Here is a 15,532-nt window from a genome sequence, read left to right on the forward strand (position 1 = left end):
TTACTTCTTCATACATGTAACTGATGAGCACAAAAAAAAGTAAACCCTAAAAATTCCATAGCATTGTAATTGGAAACTTACAAAATACTAAAACTAGTGTCTTGCTTTAGAAGCAAATGTTACAGAAACACTGAAGACAATGGAAACTAGACAGTGTAGTAGTTTAGTCCACTATCTTTTTGCTTTAAGAAAAACTCAGATTGGTTCATTTTGGTTGTGACTTAACCAAAATATAAAACGGTCTTATCCTAATAGATATTTTCCACATCTCAAACATGAGACTGATGTACAAGGATCCTAGATTAATCTTTTCGGATTAGGAAAATACGGAATTTGCATTTTTACAGAGAATCTTTAGTTTTTACATTTTGTGAAAATAGTTAATATATTTTTATTTTAACTAAATTTTGAGAGTACCAGTATCCCTTATTCAATGTGCGCAACCTCCCTGCTCTTGTGGTTGGTTTTTGAATGTGCTTTAAATTTACATAGCTAAACATACTCCAATAAACTGCTTCTGGCATATAGAGGTTACTCAGTGGCCTACAGGAGTTTGTGTTTTAATGCATCTCAAATTTCACTTCAGCCTCCAGCTGTAATTAAAGTTATGAAAAGATGCCAAAAACTTTAAAAATCACCCCCCTAAAGATCAAGTCACTGAGTTTGGCAAGGACAAATTTCACGTTCATGGTAAGCTTTTAATTTGCTTGCAAATGTAAATATATCATTAAAGACGGCGTCCACCTGATACCTATATACAGATAGTGTGGTTAGGGAAAACTAAAGTTCAGCCCTTCATTTTGGTTTTTTTAACAACAGAAAACGAGGATCCCTGCTGATATAGCACAAATGTTGCAGATCAAGACTGAAGTTTAACAGAACTGAAGCAAAGGTTGCACTAATCTCTTCCTGTATCCTTAGCCAATGCTATTAGTTTGTCAGAAAAACTTAAATCCCTCAGAAATGGAAGATGCTGAATTACAATAGCACACTCAATAGAAGGGATACTTCACATATAACAATTACTGATTATATTACTAATTCCCCATTAGTGCAGAAATGAAAGCAAAAAAAGCAAGGGATCAATTTCTTTACTTTTATGCAGAAATAGAAAGTCTGATTCTGAAATTTCTGTTTCCAGGGATAGGCCAGCTAGGGGATATCCAATCACTAAATACTTGTGACACTCTTAAATATTCCCACACTGGTCCATAGGTATCCAGGTCTGCTACTTCTAGTGACAGCACCTCAGTAAGCACTGCTTATGCAGACTGTACCCCCTTCTGAATGAGGTCACTGAAAATAACACCACATAGCTATGCTGAAGATAAAATGGGTAAACTAAAATGTGCAATATAACTGGAAAACAAAGGTGTGGAAAAGGAGGGTGAGTGAAAGAGAGGCTGTCACATTACAAAAGAGAGTCAGAGCATTTATTACTATACTGTCACGTGAGAGATTTATTACTGAGTTTAACTTTAGCTCATTGCAAGGCAACGTCTCTGAAGCTCTACATTAACACTGTATTCAGCTCATGAGAGATGACGGCACTCTTTACTCTGCAGTGATTCCTTTGACTGAGCAAATGAATTAGTATTATTGGGCTCTAAAGTTCCATCCAGAAGCCGTAGCCAAGGAATAGTGCCATGGTGTCATGCTTTGAGGTGAGCCACTGAGACAACAGTTATAAAGCCCTCTTTAAAGACAAAGATATTTGCTCCATGGGGTTTTATATTTTAAACCTTTTATACCAAGTAACGAGAAATACTGTTATATACCATCTCTCTTCTTTCCTTCCACCAACATTGCTTGATTTTCAAATCATTGAACTGCTGCTCAGGAGGAAGGGTGGCTTGATGGACCACAGTATGGAAACTACACATACAGGTTGTTTGTAACTTACCCCAGCAACAACAAGGATTTCTCTGGAAAGCAATATTCAGTCAAGTCAGAACTTTTAGCAGTTTGCTCCACACCTATGATAGTGTAGCCTTCAGTTTTCTTCTGCTGTAAATAATTAACAAGCTGAGATGGTTTCACCTGCATGTTAAGAATAGGGGGGAAAATATATTTTTATATACAAAATATTTAAATATTTGTATATTACCACAAAAAACTTTTACACATGTCTAAAGTTGAGAATAGAAAATTCTACAGAAGAAAAAAAGATTTAAACTAATTTTAAGATTTTTTTTCAGACTGGTAATTGGTAGTATACAGAAATACACTAGGGCTCTGGGCTTCACAGATATTTGTATAACACAGATCAAAAGTTTTACTGGATCCATACATGATTATATCATATGGGAGTGTTACTGCCGATCAAGTGCCTAACAAAAACGAGCAGTCTGTTTGCTTACAGACTGATACAAGGAGTCCCACATAAAGAATGACTGCAGGACAGCTCTGCCAAAACAGGAATGTGATCTGGAAACCTCTACGAAAGAACAGTGTCTTGAAATTGCATGGACCGAGTATCAGACAGGTAGCAGTTTTAGTCTGTATCCACAGAAACAAGGAGTCTGGTGGCACCTTAAAGACGAACATTTATTTGGGCATAAGCTTTTGTGGGTAAAAAACCCACAAAAGCTTATGCTCAAATAAATCTTTTCACACGTGCTATCTGGTCAGCCTAGTTGCAAAGAGGCATGCTACAATGGATATTTCTTTTTTAGATGGTTCCCAACGTTTAGCAGTACTAGGGGGTAGAGAAATGCATCTCATAATTGGGCATATGCAGAGGCCACTGCAAAAATAATGCTGTTCTACTGATAGAAAATACTTCTTTCTAATCTTGACAGACAGCTAAATAAATATCCTGAGAACTGTGCTAACCTAATGATTTTGAAGAGCAAAACCAAACAAAATATAAAGCTTTAGATTTATTTCCTCATGAACTTGTCTATATATGAAAAAATCCTTTTTGCATATAACGAAATGGGAAATTTAGTATTTACCCTAGAATCCTTTTCTGGAACTCTGGTGTTTAGCTGATGTGTATATGGGCTTGCTTTCTACTGCGTACGCTTGTGTGGTATCTCTGACTGGGACCTTGGAATCCAATATTTCTTTTTTTCCCTTCTTTCTCTCTTTATAATCTCAATTTGTCAGATACATATCAGAAGCCAAGTCTCACAAGCAGTGTAAAATGTATCACTACTATAATGTTCTATATAGGCTGGGTGTAGAAAATGTTGTTTAAATGCAGGTCTGTTATGTAATTGAAGCAAAGTACTGTATGGCTTTGTAATTTATTCTGAAAACAGAGCGATTTTAAAGGATTGACAAAACTGAAAATACAGAGAATTATACTCTGACATCAGAAATAAAATTTTCCAGAGATTAATTGTAAGTAGACTCAGTACTATGAAAATATACAAAGCTGACTTTGAAAATGGATCTCTCTATTAGGGCTGTCAAGTGATTAAAAAAATGAATCTCAATTAATCATGATTAATTGCACTGTTAAACAATAATAGAATACCATTTATTTAAATATTTTGGATGTTTTTTACATTTTCAAATATACTGATTTCAATTACAACACAGAATACAAAGCGTACTGTGCTCACTTTATATTTATTTTTGATTTCAAGTATTTGCACTGTAAAAAAAACAAACCCCAAAATAAGTTTTTCAATTCACTTAATACAAGTACTGTAATGCAATCTCTTTATCATGGAAGTTGAACTTACACATGTAGAATTATGTACAAAGAAACTGCATTCAAAAAATATAATGTAAAATTGTAGAGTCTGCAAATCTCCAGTCCTACTTCTTGTTCAGCCAATCGCTCAGATAGACAAGTTTGTTTACATTTACTGGAGATAATGCTGCCTGCTTCTTGTTTACAATGTCACCTGACATGGCACGGTTGTAGCCGACATTGCACGATATTTATGTGCCAGATGCACTAAAGATTCATATGTCCCTTCATGCTTCAGCCACCATTCCAGGGGGCAGGCGTCCATGCTGATGACGGGTTCTGCCTGATAACAAGCCAAAGCAGTGCAGATTGACATGTTCATTTTCATTATCTGAGTGAGATGCCACCAACAGAAGACTGATTTTCTTTTTTGGTGGTTCGGGTTCTGTAGTTTCCGCATCGGAGTGTTGCTCTTTTAAGACCTCTGAAAGCATGCTCCAGACCCCATCCTGATCAGATTTTGGAAGGCTGTTCAGATTCTTAAACCTTGGGTCGAATGCTGTATCTTTAGAAATCTCACATTGGGTACTTTCTTTGCATTTTGTCAAATCTGCAGTGAAAGTGTTCTTAAAATGAACAACATATGCTGGGTCATTGTCCAAGCCTGCTATAACATGAAATATATGGCAGAATGCAGGTAAAACAGAGCAAGGGACATACAATTCTCCCCCAAGGAGTTTAGTCACTAATTTAATTGACTTTTTTTTTTTAAACAAGCATCATCATGGAAGGAAGTTTTCTGGAATGGTGGCCAAAGCATGAAGGGGCATACATATGTTTAGCATATCTGGCATGTAAATACCTTGCAATGCCACTACAAAAGTGCCATGCAAACTAGGGCTGCCCAGAGGATTCTGGGGGCCTGGGGCAGGGCCGGGTGTTTGGCGGCAGGTCCCTCTCAGAGGGAAGGCCCCGCTGTCAAAGAATGAAGCGGCGGCAGTAGAGCAGCCTAAGTGCCACTGATCGCGGCTTTTTTTTTTTCCCCTCACCGCTTGTACTTACCTGGCAGCGCCCGCCACCACAGTGGTGCCAAAAACCTGGAGTGGCTTGCAGGGCCCGAAGCAAATTGCCCCACTTTCTCCCCTCCCCGCTGAGCAGTCCTGATGCAAACACCTGTTCTCACTTTCAGGTGACATTGTAAACAAGAAGCGGGCAGCATTTTCTCCTGTAAATGTAAACAAACTTGTTTGTCTTAGCAATTGGCTGAACAAGAAGTAGGACTGAGTGAACTTGTAGGCTCTGAAGTTTTACAATGTTTTGTTTGAGTGCAGTTATGTAACAAAAAAAAAAAAATCTACATTTGTAAGTTGCACTTTCACGACAAAGAAAAAGATTGCACTACAGTACTTGTATGAAGTGAACTGAAAAATACAATTTCTTTTGTTTATCATTTTTACAATGCAAATATCTGAAATAAAAAATATACACTTTGATTTCAATTACAACACAGAATACAATATATATGAAAATGTAGAAAAACATCCAAAATATTTAATACATTTCAATTGGTATTCTATTGTTTAACAGTCCTTTCAAACTGCGATTAATTTTTTTAATTGTGATTAATTTTTCTGAGATAATTGTTTGAGCCAAATGTGATTGACAGCTCTAATATCTATATAAAAGACTTTACAACCACAGACTTGCATATAGTGCTGAGTGTTAGACCTACAGTCTGAAGCAAGATGCCCTGATTTTGATAAATTATAGAAAAGGCTCTGAAATCTACCTTGTAAATTAGTTTCAGGCAAACCGTGTGATTAATTATTCTCATCGTCACTAAAAGAAATGGGCTAAACAAGATGAGATTAATAACATTTAAATTAATCACTTAAGTTTTACAAAAGAATTTTAAATGTGAATGTACAACCATCAGCTGTAAAACACTAGAGTCAGAGTATGTTACAAAACAAGAGGCAACTAATACAATCAGTTTCACTAACTCAAAAAATAATCAACATACCAACCTTTTAAAAACTGCTACAAGGGTTTTCAAAAGCAGCAGGCTAATGTAAAAATACCTTGATACTAGCATAAAACAGAGAAGTAGGTACTTGTGCAAAATGGGTAAAGCAGTTAATTTTCAGGAGAGGGAAAAAAAGTGAGACCCTTGACTTAGAGCAGTGGTCCCCAACGCGGTGCCCACCGGGGCATTTATGGGTGCCCGCCTACTGCCAAGGGAGTGCCCCACCACCAAGGAGCACGGCCGCCGAACAAGCAGCTGCCGAGAAGCAGCAACGCAAAGAAGTGTCGCCGACGAAATGCCGCTGCTTCTCGGTGGCATTTCAGCAGCAATGCTTCTCGATGACGCTGCTTCTCGGTGGCATTTTAGTGGCTGGTTGTCCGGCACCCGCCACACGGAAAGGTTGGGGATCACTGACTTAGAGGGCATCAGTTTGAATGAATTTATATGTACAGTGCTCCTTTTAAGTAAGCAGCTAAAATACTTTTTCCACCCACCTCAACAAGAGGAAGCCACTGTTCCGCAGAAACACTGAGATGTTGAAATTGCTTATCATTTATATAATGAAGACTGCCAACAACTAAAGCAGATGCCCCAAATATTTCACTTGTACGACACAAACCTACAAATAAACACAAGATTTAAAATACAGAGATTACTTTAAACAACAAAACTAAGGTATTAAGGCACAAGAAAAAGAGAAGACAATCTGAAAAAAACGATCTCCAGCAATATAAACATTTGTCTCTCTAGTCCTCTAGTTTTAGTCAACAGGGTTATGTCCAAGTGCTTTTCATGTATGTTCCAAATCATGACTCTCAAAATGTCAGCAGAAAAAGGAAAATGCATTCTATAAGCTATCAGTATGTTTGAAATAAATAAATAAATAAAAAACAAACCAACCCCACCTTTACCACCATGTCCTATAAAATATTCTGCAGTATTTACTTTCAATGATGTTACAGTGCAGTGGGACGGCATATATGTATGACTTTTGGGTTACATACACACAAATGACACAAGGAGAAATCTCTGACCAGCAGAGTAAAGAACAATAAGGAGTTTTGTAACTATATTAGGAATAAACAGAATCCTCTCAATGGTATTGGTTCATTACTAGATGGAAATGGTAGAATTATTAATAATAATTGCAGAAAAGGCAGGTCTATGAGTGCTCTGAGTTCCAGTATGGGTCTCCAACCCTCTTTTTCCTTTGGTAACTGGAAGTAACAAGAGTAGAAGCCTCTGCCTCTTAGAATTGTGTGCACTGGCTCTCTGGCTCCTACGCTGAGGAGATGGTTTCTCTTGACATAGTAGGCTCTTGTGAGAAGGGTCTCTGAAGGAGGACAGGGAAGGGTGTTTGGTAGGGGGAAGGGAGGGGAAATGGATGAAGTATCCCATCACAGCTAATCTCCAGCACCTATTTGTTGGAGATTATCCATTCCCAGGTGCTGCGGAATGAGGTGAGATGGTTTCTGAAGGAATGGGTGGGGTTTTCCAGCGTGAGATAACAATAAGGAGAATGTTCTATGGGGACCTCAACCATTCGTTAAAATTGTTGCTTTGAAGTGGAGGGTTGAGAGGAAGTGGGCTGTGATCCTGACATCTTCCATCTGGGTAACCTGAGCTGCTTCATCTGGGGTACATATGATCTCTGTGCTGAATATTGAGATGAATATTGTGATGAGTGGGGCTTGATTGGTGGCTGAGGACTACATTGTCTTTTGTACCCAGGTGTATAGATCCTGAGGGTTTGAAGAGTGGCCCTGGGATCTTTTAAATTGTGAAGGGAGGCGTTGGTCTTCTTGGTTAATAGCTTTGTCCCTTCAAAAGGAAGGTCCTCCACAGTCCATTGGACCTCCTTTGGGAAGTCAGACAGATGAAGCCATGAGGCCCATCTCATCACAATGGCAGTAGAGATTGAACATGAAACTGTGTCAGATGCATCAAGTGTAGACTCGAGAGATGTCTTAGCCACCAGTTGGCCTTCAGTGACTATGACTTTAAATTGCTCCTTATGAGAATTGGGGAGCTGCTCAATAAAAACAAACCTGAGTTTTGCATAGTTCTGATAGTCATATTTTGCCAATAAGACTTGATAGTTTGCAACGTGGAACTGGAGGATGGCCGAGGAGTATGCTTTCCTGCCAAAAAGGTCTAGACACTTCCAGTCCTGGTCATAAGGGGTGCATTTAAACTGGTGTTGGCAGCCCTTGGAATTAATAGCATCCACAGTGATCAAATTGGGAGGTGGATGGGAGAAGAGAAACTCTGTCTCTTTTGCTGGCACATAATATTTCTTGTCAGCAGGACAGATGCAGGGGCCTGCCATATGACCTTGTCGGGGTCCATTAGTGCCTCATTAATAGGAAGGGCCACTCCAGAGGAGGTGGAGGAATGTAAAATGTCCACCAGCTTGTAGTGTGATTCGCTCACCTCTTGCAAAGGTATTTGCAATGTTTCTGCCATCCTCTGTGCCAAGTCCTGGAACAGTTTAAAATCATCTGCCATAGATCATGGAACAGGTATCACCGTCTCATTTGGTGGTGATGATGAGACATGTGCTTGAGAAGTAACTTCCTGCTCAACTTCAGCCTTCAGTTCCTCCCTTGCCTGTTCAGGAGGTTCAAAAGTCTTCCACGCAGCAGCTCAATGGTGTTTCCTCAATTGCTGGTATGTCACACTGGAGCAGTGATTCTCAAACTTTTGTACTGGTGACCCCTCTCATATAGCAAGCCACTGAGTGCGACCCCACTTATAAATTAAAAACACATTTTTATACATTTAACACTCAGCCTTCATTTATAAATGTTGGAGGCAAGGCAGGCTTTAGGGTGGAGCCTGACAGCTCACAACCCCCCATGTAATAACCTTGTTACCCTCTGAGGGGTCCCAATCCCCAGCTTGAGAAGCCCTGCACTAGCGGTAAGGGAGACTTGTTGTCTTTGAACCTGCTAAAGATCACAGTGTGGCCATTGCGATGGGAAGGGGCCGGTGGTTGGTGCCACAGCTGACCAAACCAGGAAGGCTGTGGACTAGGGATGATATGCCTGAGGTCCATAGTGAAACTGGGTCCCATATGGCAGGTGAGAAGAGTGGCAGGAAACCATGTTCTCTTGCTCACTTTCTGACTGCAACAACAAAAAGGATGGTGCATGGTAAGTCAAGGGTGGTCAAGGGCAAGTCAAGGGCTCTGGGTGAACTCGGTACTGGGTCCCCGATAATAAGCAGAGGCGAGTCCGGTGCGTCAGACACCAAAAGATCCGTCACACACTGGAAGTCTGGTGGTGCAGAGGGCATCGGTACCAGCAGTGGTTGTCGGAGCCAACAGGCTTGTTATCGATGGGGTCAGAGATGTGATTCAGATAGCAAGCTCTGTTGGTGCCAGACGTACCACAGGTGGTACTGATGTTGACGTCCATATTGACGGAGTCTTCCCCAGGTCGGATCTTATATGTTTTTCATACCCCTGTGGTACCAATGCTTTCTTGCCTGGGACTGTTGGGTCATTGGATGGAGCAACCCGACTTGCTCCATTGGTACGATACTGCGCATGCCCTGGGTATCAGATTTAGACAACTTTGGTGCCTTTGGTGCCGATGACACTGATTGAGCCAGAGATTGTTTGTGGCTTGATTGGGGATCACTATCGGGACTCACGAACCTTTTCTTACGTGAGTGGCTCACATGAATCTCCCTGAGCTCAACCTCCCTTCAAAGTAGAAGGTTGCAGTGAGGGCTCCCACCAGGACTCCATGAAGTGAAGTTTGAGCCTCAGTTCTCTGTCTTTCCTGGATCTGGGCTTCAGTTGCTGATACAAACCACACTTCTGTGGAATGCGGTTCTCTCCCAGGCAACGAACACACTGTGAGTGTCCATCAGTCACTGGGATAGACTCCTTGCAACTGCGGCACTTTTTGAAGCCTGGGGTGTAGGGCATACCCTTGTCCAGGGGGGTCATCTCTCCCTCCCCCCCCCACGCCTCCCTTCTACAACAAGGGGTTGACAGAAGACAAAGTCCCTTTTTTTTTTCTTTTTTTTTTTTTTAAGGCAACGGCCAAAATAAAATCTAACTGAAGTAAAGAAAGAAAAAGGGCTTCAATGGAAGCTAAAAATTAGCAATTCTAAAAGAGTTAATGATCTGCGGAGGGACAGCTATAGCTCTGTCATTAGTCGAGGCGGTTGAGAAGGAACTGAGGAGGGTTCGCCCCCATATGCTGGCTAGCCTTGTGGCAGGCGAGGAGCATTGCATGAGTAGGCTGAATGGACACTGCTACCAATGTTCTCTGATCAGCAGTGCAGGGACACAGACACATGTACAATGGAGCGCTCATAGGGACACTATTCAAAGCAGCAGCAGTGATTTTTTTTTTTAATTTAAAATCAGATTTTTTAAAAAATTTAAATAATTTTTCCAAAGATATATTTATTTAAACAAATTACATTTGAAATTATGACAACCTATGTAAAGGCCTAAACTTAGTATAATCTACTAAAATCATCTAAATTAAATACAAAAATAATATTCAAGCACTCCATGTTTGCTGTCGAAATTTTAAAAAAAGTCAACTCCTGAACTGGTAGACTAAGGCTAAGAACCTGGAACTAGAGTTTGTCGAAGTGCTAAATAAGTTTTCGACAGCAGCAGTTCCTTTTGCAGATGCAGAGTGAATATTTTCTTCATTTCAATTTATTCAACTAGTTCAGTTCAATGACTAGTTCATTCAAAGCTGAGAAATGGCCTGGGAATTGAAAAAGCAGGAAAGCTTATTTTCCTCTTCCAATCTATGAATAAAAACTACATGTGAAAGGCAGTGATTACGAGCTCTAAACTCCATGAAGGCCAGAACCAATCAATTAACTAAGTTCAGATAATTTTTACTTTGTTTAATAAATCAGTTGGTTTTAAAGGCAAAACATGTTTTGCTAAACATACTTTTATTTCTTATGTATCCAGCACATTTAGGATAGTTTTTTTAACTAATAAAAACAATTTGAAAACACTGTTTTCATAATTTTTTAATTTAATTCTAATTTCCAATCCAAATTCAGTTTAACACAAGTCACAAGTAAAAAATGTATCTAAAAAATAAGATGTGTCATTTTTTCACCATTCTAACAACAACAAAAAGTAAAGATTAAGAATCTGAATAAAAATATGTTGAGCTATATAACTGCTTAAATAATATCCATCTAATGTATTTTCCTGGTTAGCCAAAACAAAAAAGTACTAAATCATACCAACCAATAAGAACCAACATTTCTTTAGGAAGATAAATAAAAAGTACAAATGCAAATAAGCTTTAATTTGATTATTTAAATCAATATTTCCTGCTTACTGATTTAAATCATGAATAAAATCAGCTATTTAAAATCACAAAAAGTCAATCCACCCTGCTCAAATAAAGAATTAAAAATATGCATTGAATCTTACCTCCTAAATTGGTGGGTTTATCAATAAGTGAGGCCACTACAATCAACCTACTGTTGGATTTACCAAGTTTAGCTGCCCGGTCCTGAAATAGCAGTTCCAGGTCTAAATCAGGACTACTGTTTTTCCAAGGGATGATCTTTTTCTGAACATCTGTCCATTCTGTTTGGTTATCCATTTCAACTAAATCTGAACCTAAGAAAAAGTGTTAGGTTTAATTATTTAGATGTGGAAAATACTGACATAATCATGAAACTGTTTGGCGTCCTAGTAAACTGGGGTTCCCAAGGTTATACCTTTCTGAAACTATAAGGGTCACATGCTATCATCAATCTCTATACGTTATGCTAATAGCACAGCATAACTATATGCTCTACAGCAGGTTTTTTAACAATTATGTTTAGCAAAGCAAGTACTGACAAAATATATTGCTACTACCAACTCCAAATAATTAATCTTAGATCAAAACATAAATGAATTTATATTTTACCCATATCTTGCTGAGACCAGTCACTTGGTTTTAGATTAAGAAGTTCAGTTCGAGAATGCAACCAATGAAATGCTGCAGGCAAAGAAATGTCAGTATATCTGGTAAATTTACAGAGTGGGATCCATTCATCTTCAACTAGTTCTGAAAGGCGTGGAAGGGTGTAAAATATTGTCTGAAATGTAACACAGAACTTTTAGGACAATCTCAGAAAAAAATAAACTTCAAAGAGATATAAAATAATGCTGAAGTTAGTTTAGTATTACAAATATTTTATCTATCATAAGCTATAACTTACTGATCGATACATCTCTGAATACTCATCACCTGGTGCAATACAGTAACATATACTTAACATTATGGACATTTTCCAGTTTTAAAGATAAAACCCATAAAACCCTACCAAAGCAACAATCTAGGAAAAGGTCTTTACAAATATGCTGGAAAATGCCCCAAATGTACAACTTTTCTAATGTTAAAAATTGTTAGTTGAGGGGGCTAGCAGCAAAAGGAAATCAGACACACACTGGAAGCTTATACCTCAGAGCACAGAGTTTTGAAGGGCAATAATTTTTTAATCCCTATATTTCAACAAAATTAAAAAAAAAACAATAAAAGATGTTAACTCCTAAAAATAAACCCTAACTAACCTAAATACAAAACATGGGGTGGAAAGGGGAGGGAAAATCAGGAAAAAATAGAAAACCACAAATTGGAAATCCAGACCTCCTTTCAATTTCAGTGATTAGTTTTATTTAATCAGTGGAATGTTATGCTGCCCTCATATGTTAGTACAGTCACTAAACTTCAAAATCGTTTGGAACTAAAAAATTTATATGTCGGGAAAAAAAACAATCCTATTGTGATGTTTCACTCATTCTTTATGAAAATATGCTTATGATATGAATATGACATAACTGAAATGTACTGTATACAAGATGGAGCTTGTAAGATATCATTGGAAAGGTTATAGTTTATTGAATGTGATTATCCAATTTGTGTGCCTGTATCATTTCTGTATCTGTAGTTATGAATATTGACTATGTATCTGTATTTCAACTATGCTACTTTGGGTGACACCCACTGCTAACACTTCAGGTACAACAACGGAAATGTCAGACAGGGCTGATGACCCATCAGCAAGGACAATGGACTGGCCTTGAAAAGGCTTGGCCTTCCTGCAGACGCTCCATACTGCCACTGACTCATGGATGCTGTGATTCTATAGAATCAGGTGGTCTTGTCACCTGATACTAAACATTACCTGGGACTTCTTGTAACTTTCCACTGGAAGGGAAGGGGGGGTCAAGTTTGGGAAACAAAGGATTCCTGTCTTATGTAAATCCTATTGAAGGGTGGGGAGGAAGGCAAGCGGATGCCTCCATTCCATGGCCTGCCTGCCCAAGAATAAAGACTGCAAAAGCCACGTGAAGGGAAGATTGGCAGGGGGTGGAAATGAGTCCAGACTGTGACGGGTTCAATCTGAAAGGGAATATAACTGGAACTCTGAATCACAGAAACTTTGTGGCCTGCCTAAAACAACATTTAGGGTGAGAATTTACATTTTGTAAGCTGTTTCTTAAGTATATTGAGCTTAACTTGCATATTTTGCTTTATTTGGTCAGTAATCTGCTTTGTTCTGTTATCTCATATATTCACTTAAAATTCACCTTTTGTAGGTAATAAACTTAGTTCTTGTTTATAGTGTAACCCAGTTTATGTAATTCTAACCGGGGGGGGGGGGGGGGCTGGGAGAAATTGTGCATAACTCCCTCCACATTGAGGGAAGGGGCGAATTTCATAAAACCTTTGGGTTTGTACCCCTTAAAAGGAGTAGGTACCAGGGTGTTGGGGCGGACACCTAAGGCTGAATCTTTCCAGAGTGGACTTCTGCCTCTCTGTGCAGCTGGGTGTGGCGCTTCCTGTGTGCTTAACTGGAAAAGGCTTGTGAGTCTAGCCCAGCAAAGCCAGGTAAAGGGGATCCAGGCTGGCAGAACAGGCTGACCCAGTGGCACCCAGCAGCACATCAGGTGACACCCCACAGGGCCCAAACTCATCAAACCTTTCTTTTGAGAAATTTGTGAAAATTTAGTCTACAGGAAAACTAAGGCAGTGATCTTAGCTGAATCTTCCTGAGAGAAATGAGCAGATACAATTTGGACCCTAAAGAAGCAAGAAATGTAATTCATTCAATGATTTCCTGTTACGGTTTTAGAGCAACAGATTGCAATCCTAGCTAGAGTGATTTATAGAAATTTATTGGACCATAACTAAAAAATATTAAGATATACAGAAAACTAACTCATCACCAATAGCATGGATGGATTGACTATGTAAACTATTATTTTATTAACTGAGATGCTCAAGTATAGAAGACACTCCAGATTCATACTCGTATGTAATACATCTGAAAACAGGTAGTTTTCCCTCAATCAACAGCAAGCAAATTTCAAATTCTGAGAGGATGTTCTGTTTTTGTCAAGATAGCTGTGCATTTTTCCTTATTCTTGCCTCTTTTCTGCTTTAGCCACCCTACTCCTGTTTTTCATCTTCACCTTTATTTTGCCTTATTTTCTCTTCCCCTTTTGTTAATCACTCAGCTTCAAGTTATTTTGAGCCACAGTGATGAAGCTGAGCTGAAGGAGGAAATGATGAGTCTGACTTAAATGCATCTTTGTCTTTAACTGACAGAAAGTCAGTATTTTAGCTAAGCCACTTCAAAAAGCAGTTTAACACCACATCATAGAACAAGTGCAAGAGTGACAGGAATAAAATTCTGAAGGTGGGTCATATAAAAAAAACATTGTGGCGGACCACATGTGTCTTATTAGCTGCAACTGAGCTACTGTAAACAATTGATCGAGCAACAAATACAGATATAACTAGAAAGGAGTTCACTTGTCTACTTCCTCCAGATTAACCAACAACAATTATAATACACGCCTACATTCTTGGGTTTTCTATGTAATTGATATAGTTTTCTAGCCATGATCGCTATAAAAAAATGTAAAAAATCATGAGTCGAAATATATTTGTTCTAGTCTAAGATGCACTAAAATGTTATGAAGTTATTTTTCAGGAAAACCAAAAATCAGTTACAAGTGATCATTACTCATCATGCAGTAGAACAATGTCCAAATTACAAATACAGCAGCAAAGCAGTGAAAAATCATTGACTATTATATACAGTATTTTGTACTTGCCTCTAGACTGTAATCCTTCAGGGGATGAAATGTTGCAAAAAAGAAATGATCTTGGATTCGTTGCCAATTCTTTCTGGCATTCCTATGCATTGCAAAAATACAGTAAGATATATGCCAAAATTCTACATATTCACTTATTACAGTCTGACAGTAAAGAAGTCCAGTCTAAATGCATATATTCTATATTGTATTAATGGAAAAGAGGCTACTTTAAATATGTATTAACCAAACATGTTTATGAAACTAATTTATGAATACAATGAACTGGAAATAAATTCACTTTGTGTTTCCAGGAACTGGGAAGGAACATATCTTTATGAATTATGGTAACTAAGATAACTATGTTGATAGGGAAAGGTATCATACCCTCTCTTAGAGAAAGGGAACAAAAGTTCTCCCAGGAACTCAAAATAAGAGGACTTATCAATGGTGACAATACAGATGTATAAAAAATTAAAGAAACTAAACTGCTTAAGACCCCAAACCAGTAATAGGAGGAGTGTTCATGTCGATCTAATTACAAATAAATACACTGCAAAAATAGCAGATAATTAATTTCTCTATTATTTCAACCTTCTCTTTCTTTTGCCATGGTTATTGAAATTACTAACACCTAAAACAGTGCAGGGAGTTGCATTCAACATTTTATTTCTTTGGGTTTCAGTGATACCACAAATATTTGCAGGAAGATCCTAATTTCTCAAATCTGCACAGATTTGATTAGACATGGAATAGGGAGATA

At 38.4% G+C, this 15,532-nt stretch overlaps 1 protein-coding gene across 1 annotated transcript in view; it reads right to left on the reverse strand.

Annotated features, from left to right (window-relative positions):
• The window catches only part of TARBP1 (TAR (HIV-1) RNA binding protein 1), a 125,860-nt gene that overhangs the window by 1,302 nt on the left and 109,026 nt on the right, over window positions 1-15,532 (reverse strand). The window contains exons 25-29 of the mRNA XM_030556916.1: window positions 14,791-14,872; window positions 11,591-11,762; window positions 11,104-11,295; window positions 6,167-6,291; window positions 1,904-2,040 (exon numbers count right to left, since the gene is read on the reverse strand). Coding sequence (XP_030412776.1) covers window positions 1,904-2,040; window positions 6,167-6,291; window positions 11,104-11,295; window positions 11,591-11,762; window positions 14,791-14,872 — 708 coding nt within the window. The remainder of the gene's footprint in view (window positions 1-1,903; window positions 2,041-6,166; window positions 6,292-11,103; window positions 11,296-11,590; window positions 11,763-14,790; window positions 14,873-15,532) is intronic.

Source organism: Gopherus evgoodei, chromosome 3 (assembly GCF_007399415.2).
Source record: "Gopherus evgoodei ecotype Sinaloan lineage chromosome 3, rGopEvg1_v1.p, whole genome shotgun sequence".
In the NCBI taxonomy this organism is placed as follows: domain Eukaryota; kingdom Metazoa; phylum Chordata; order Testudines; family Testudinidae; genus Gopherus; species Gopherus evgoodei.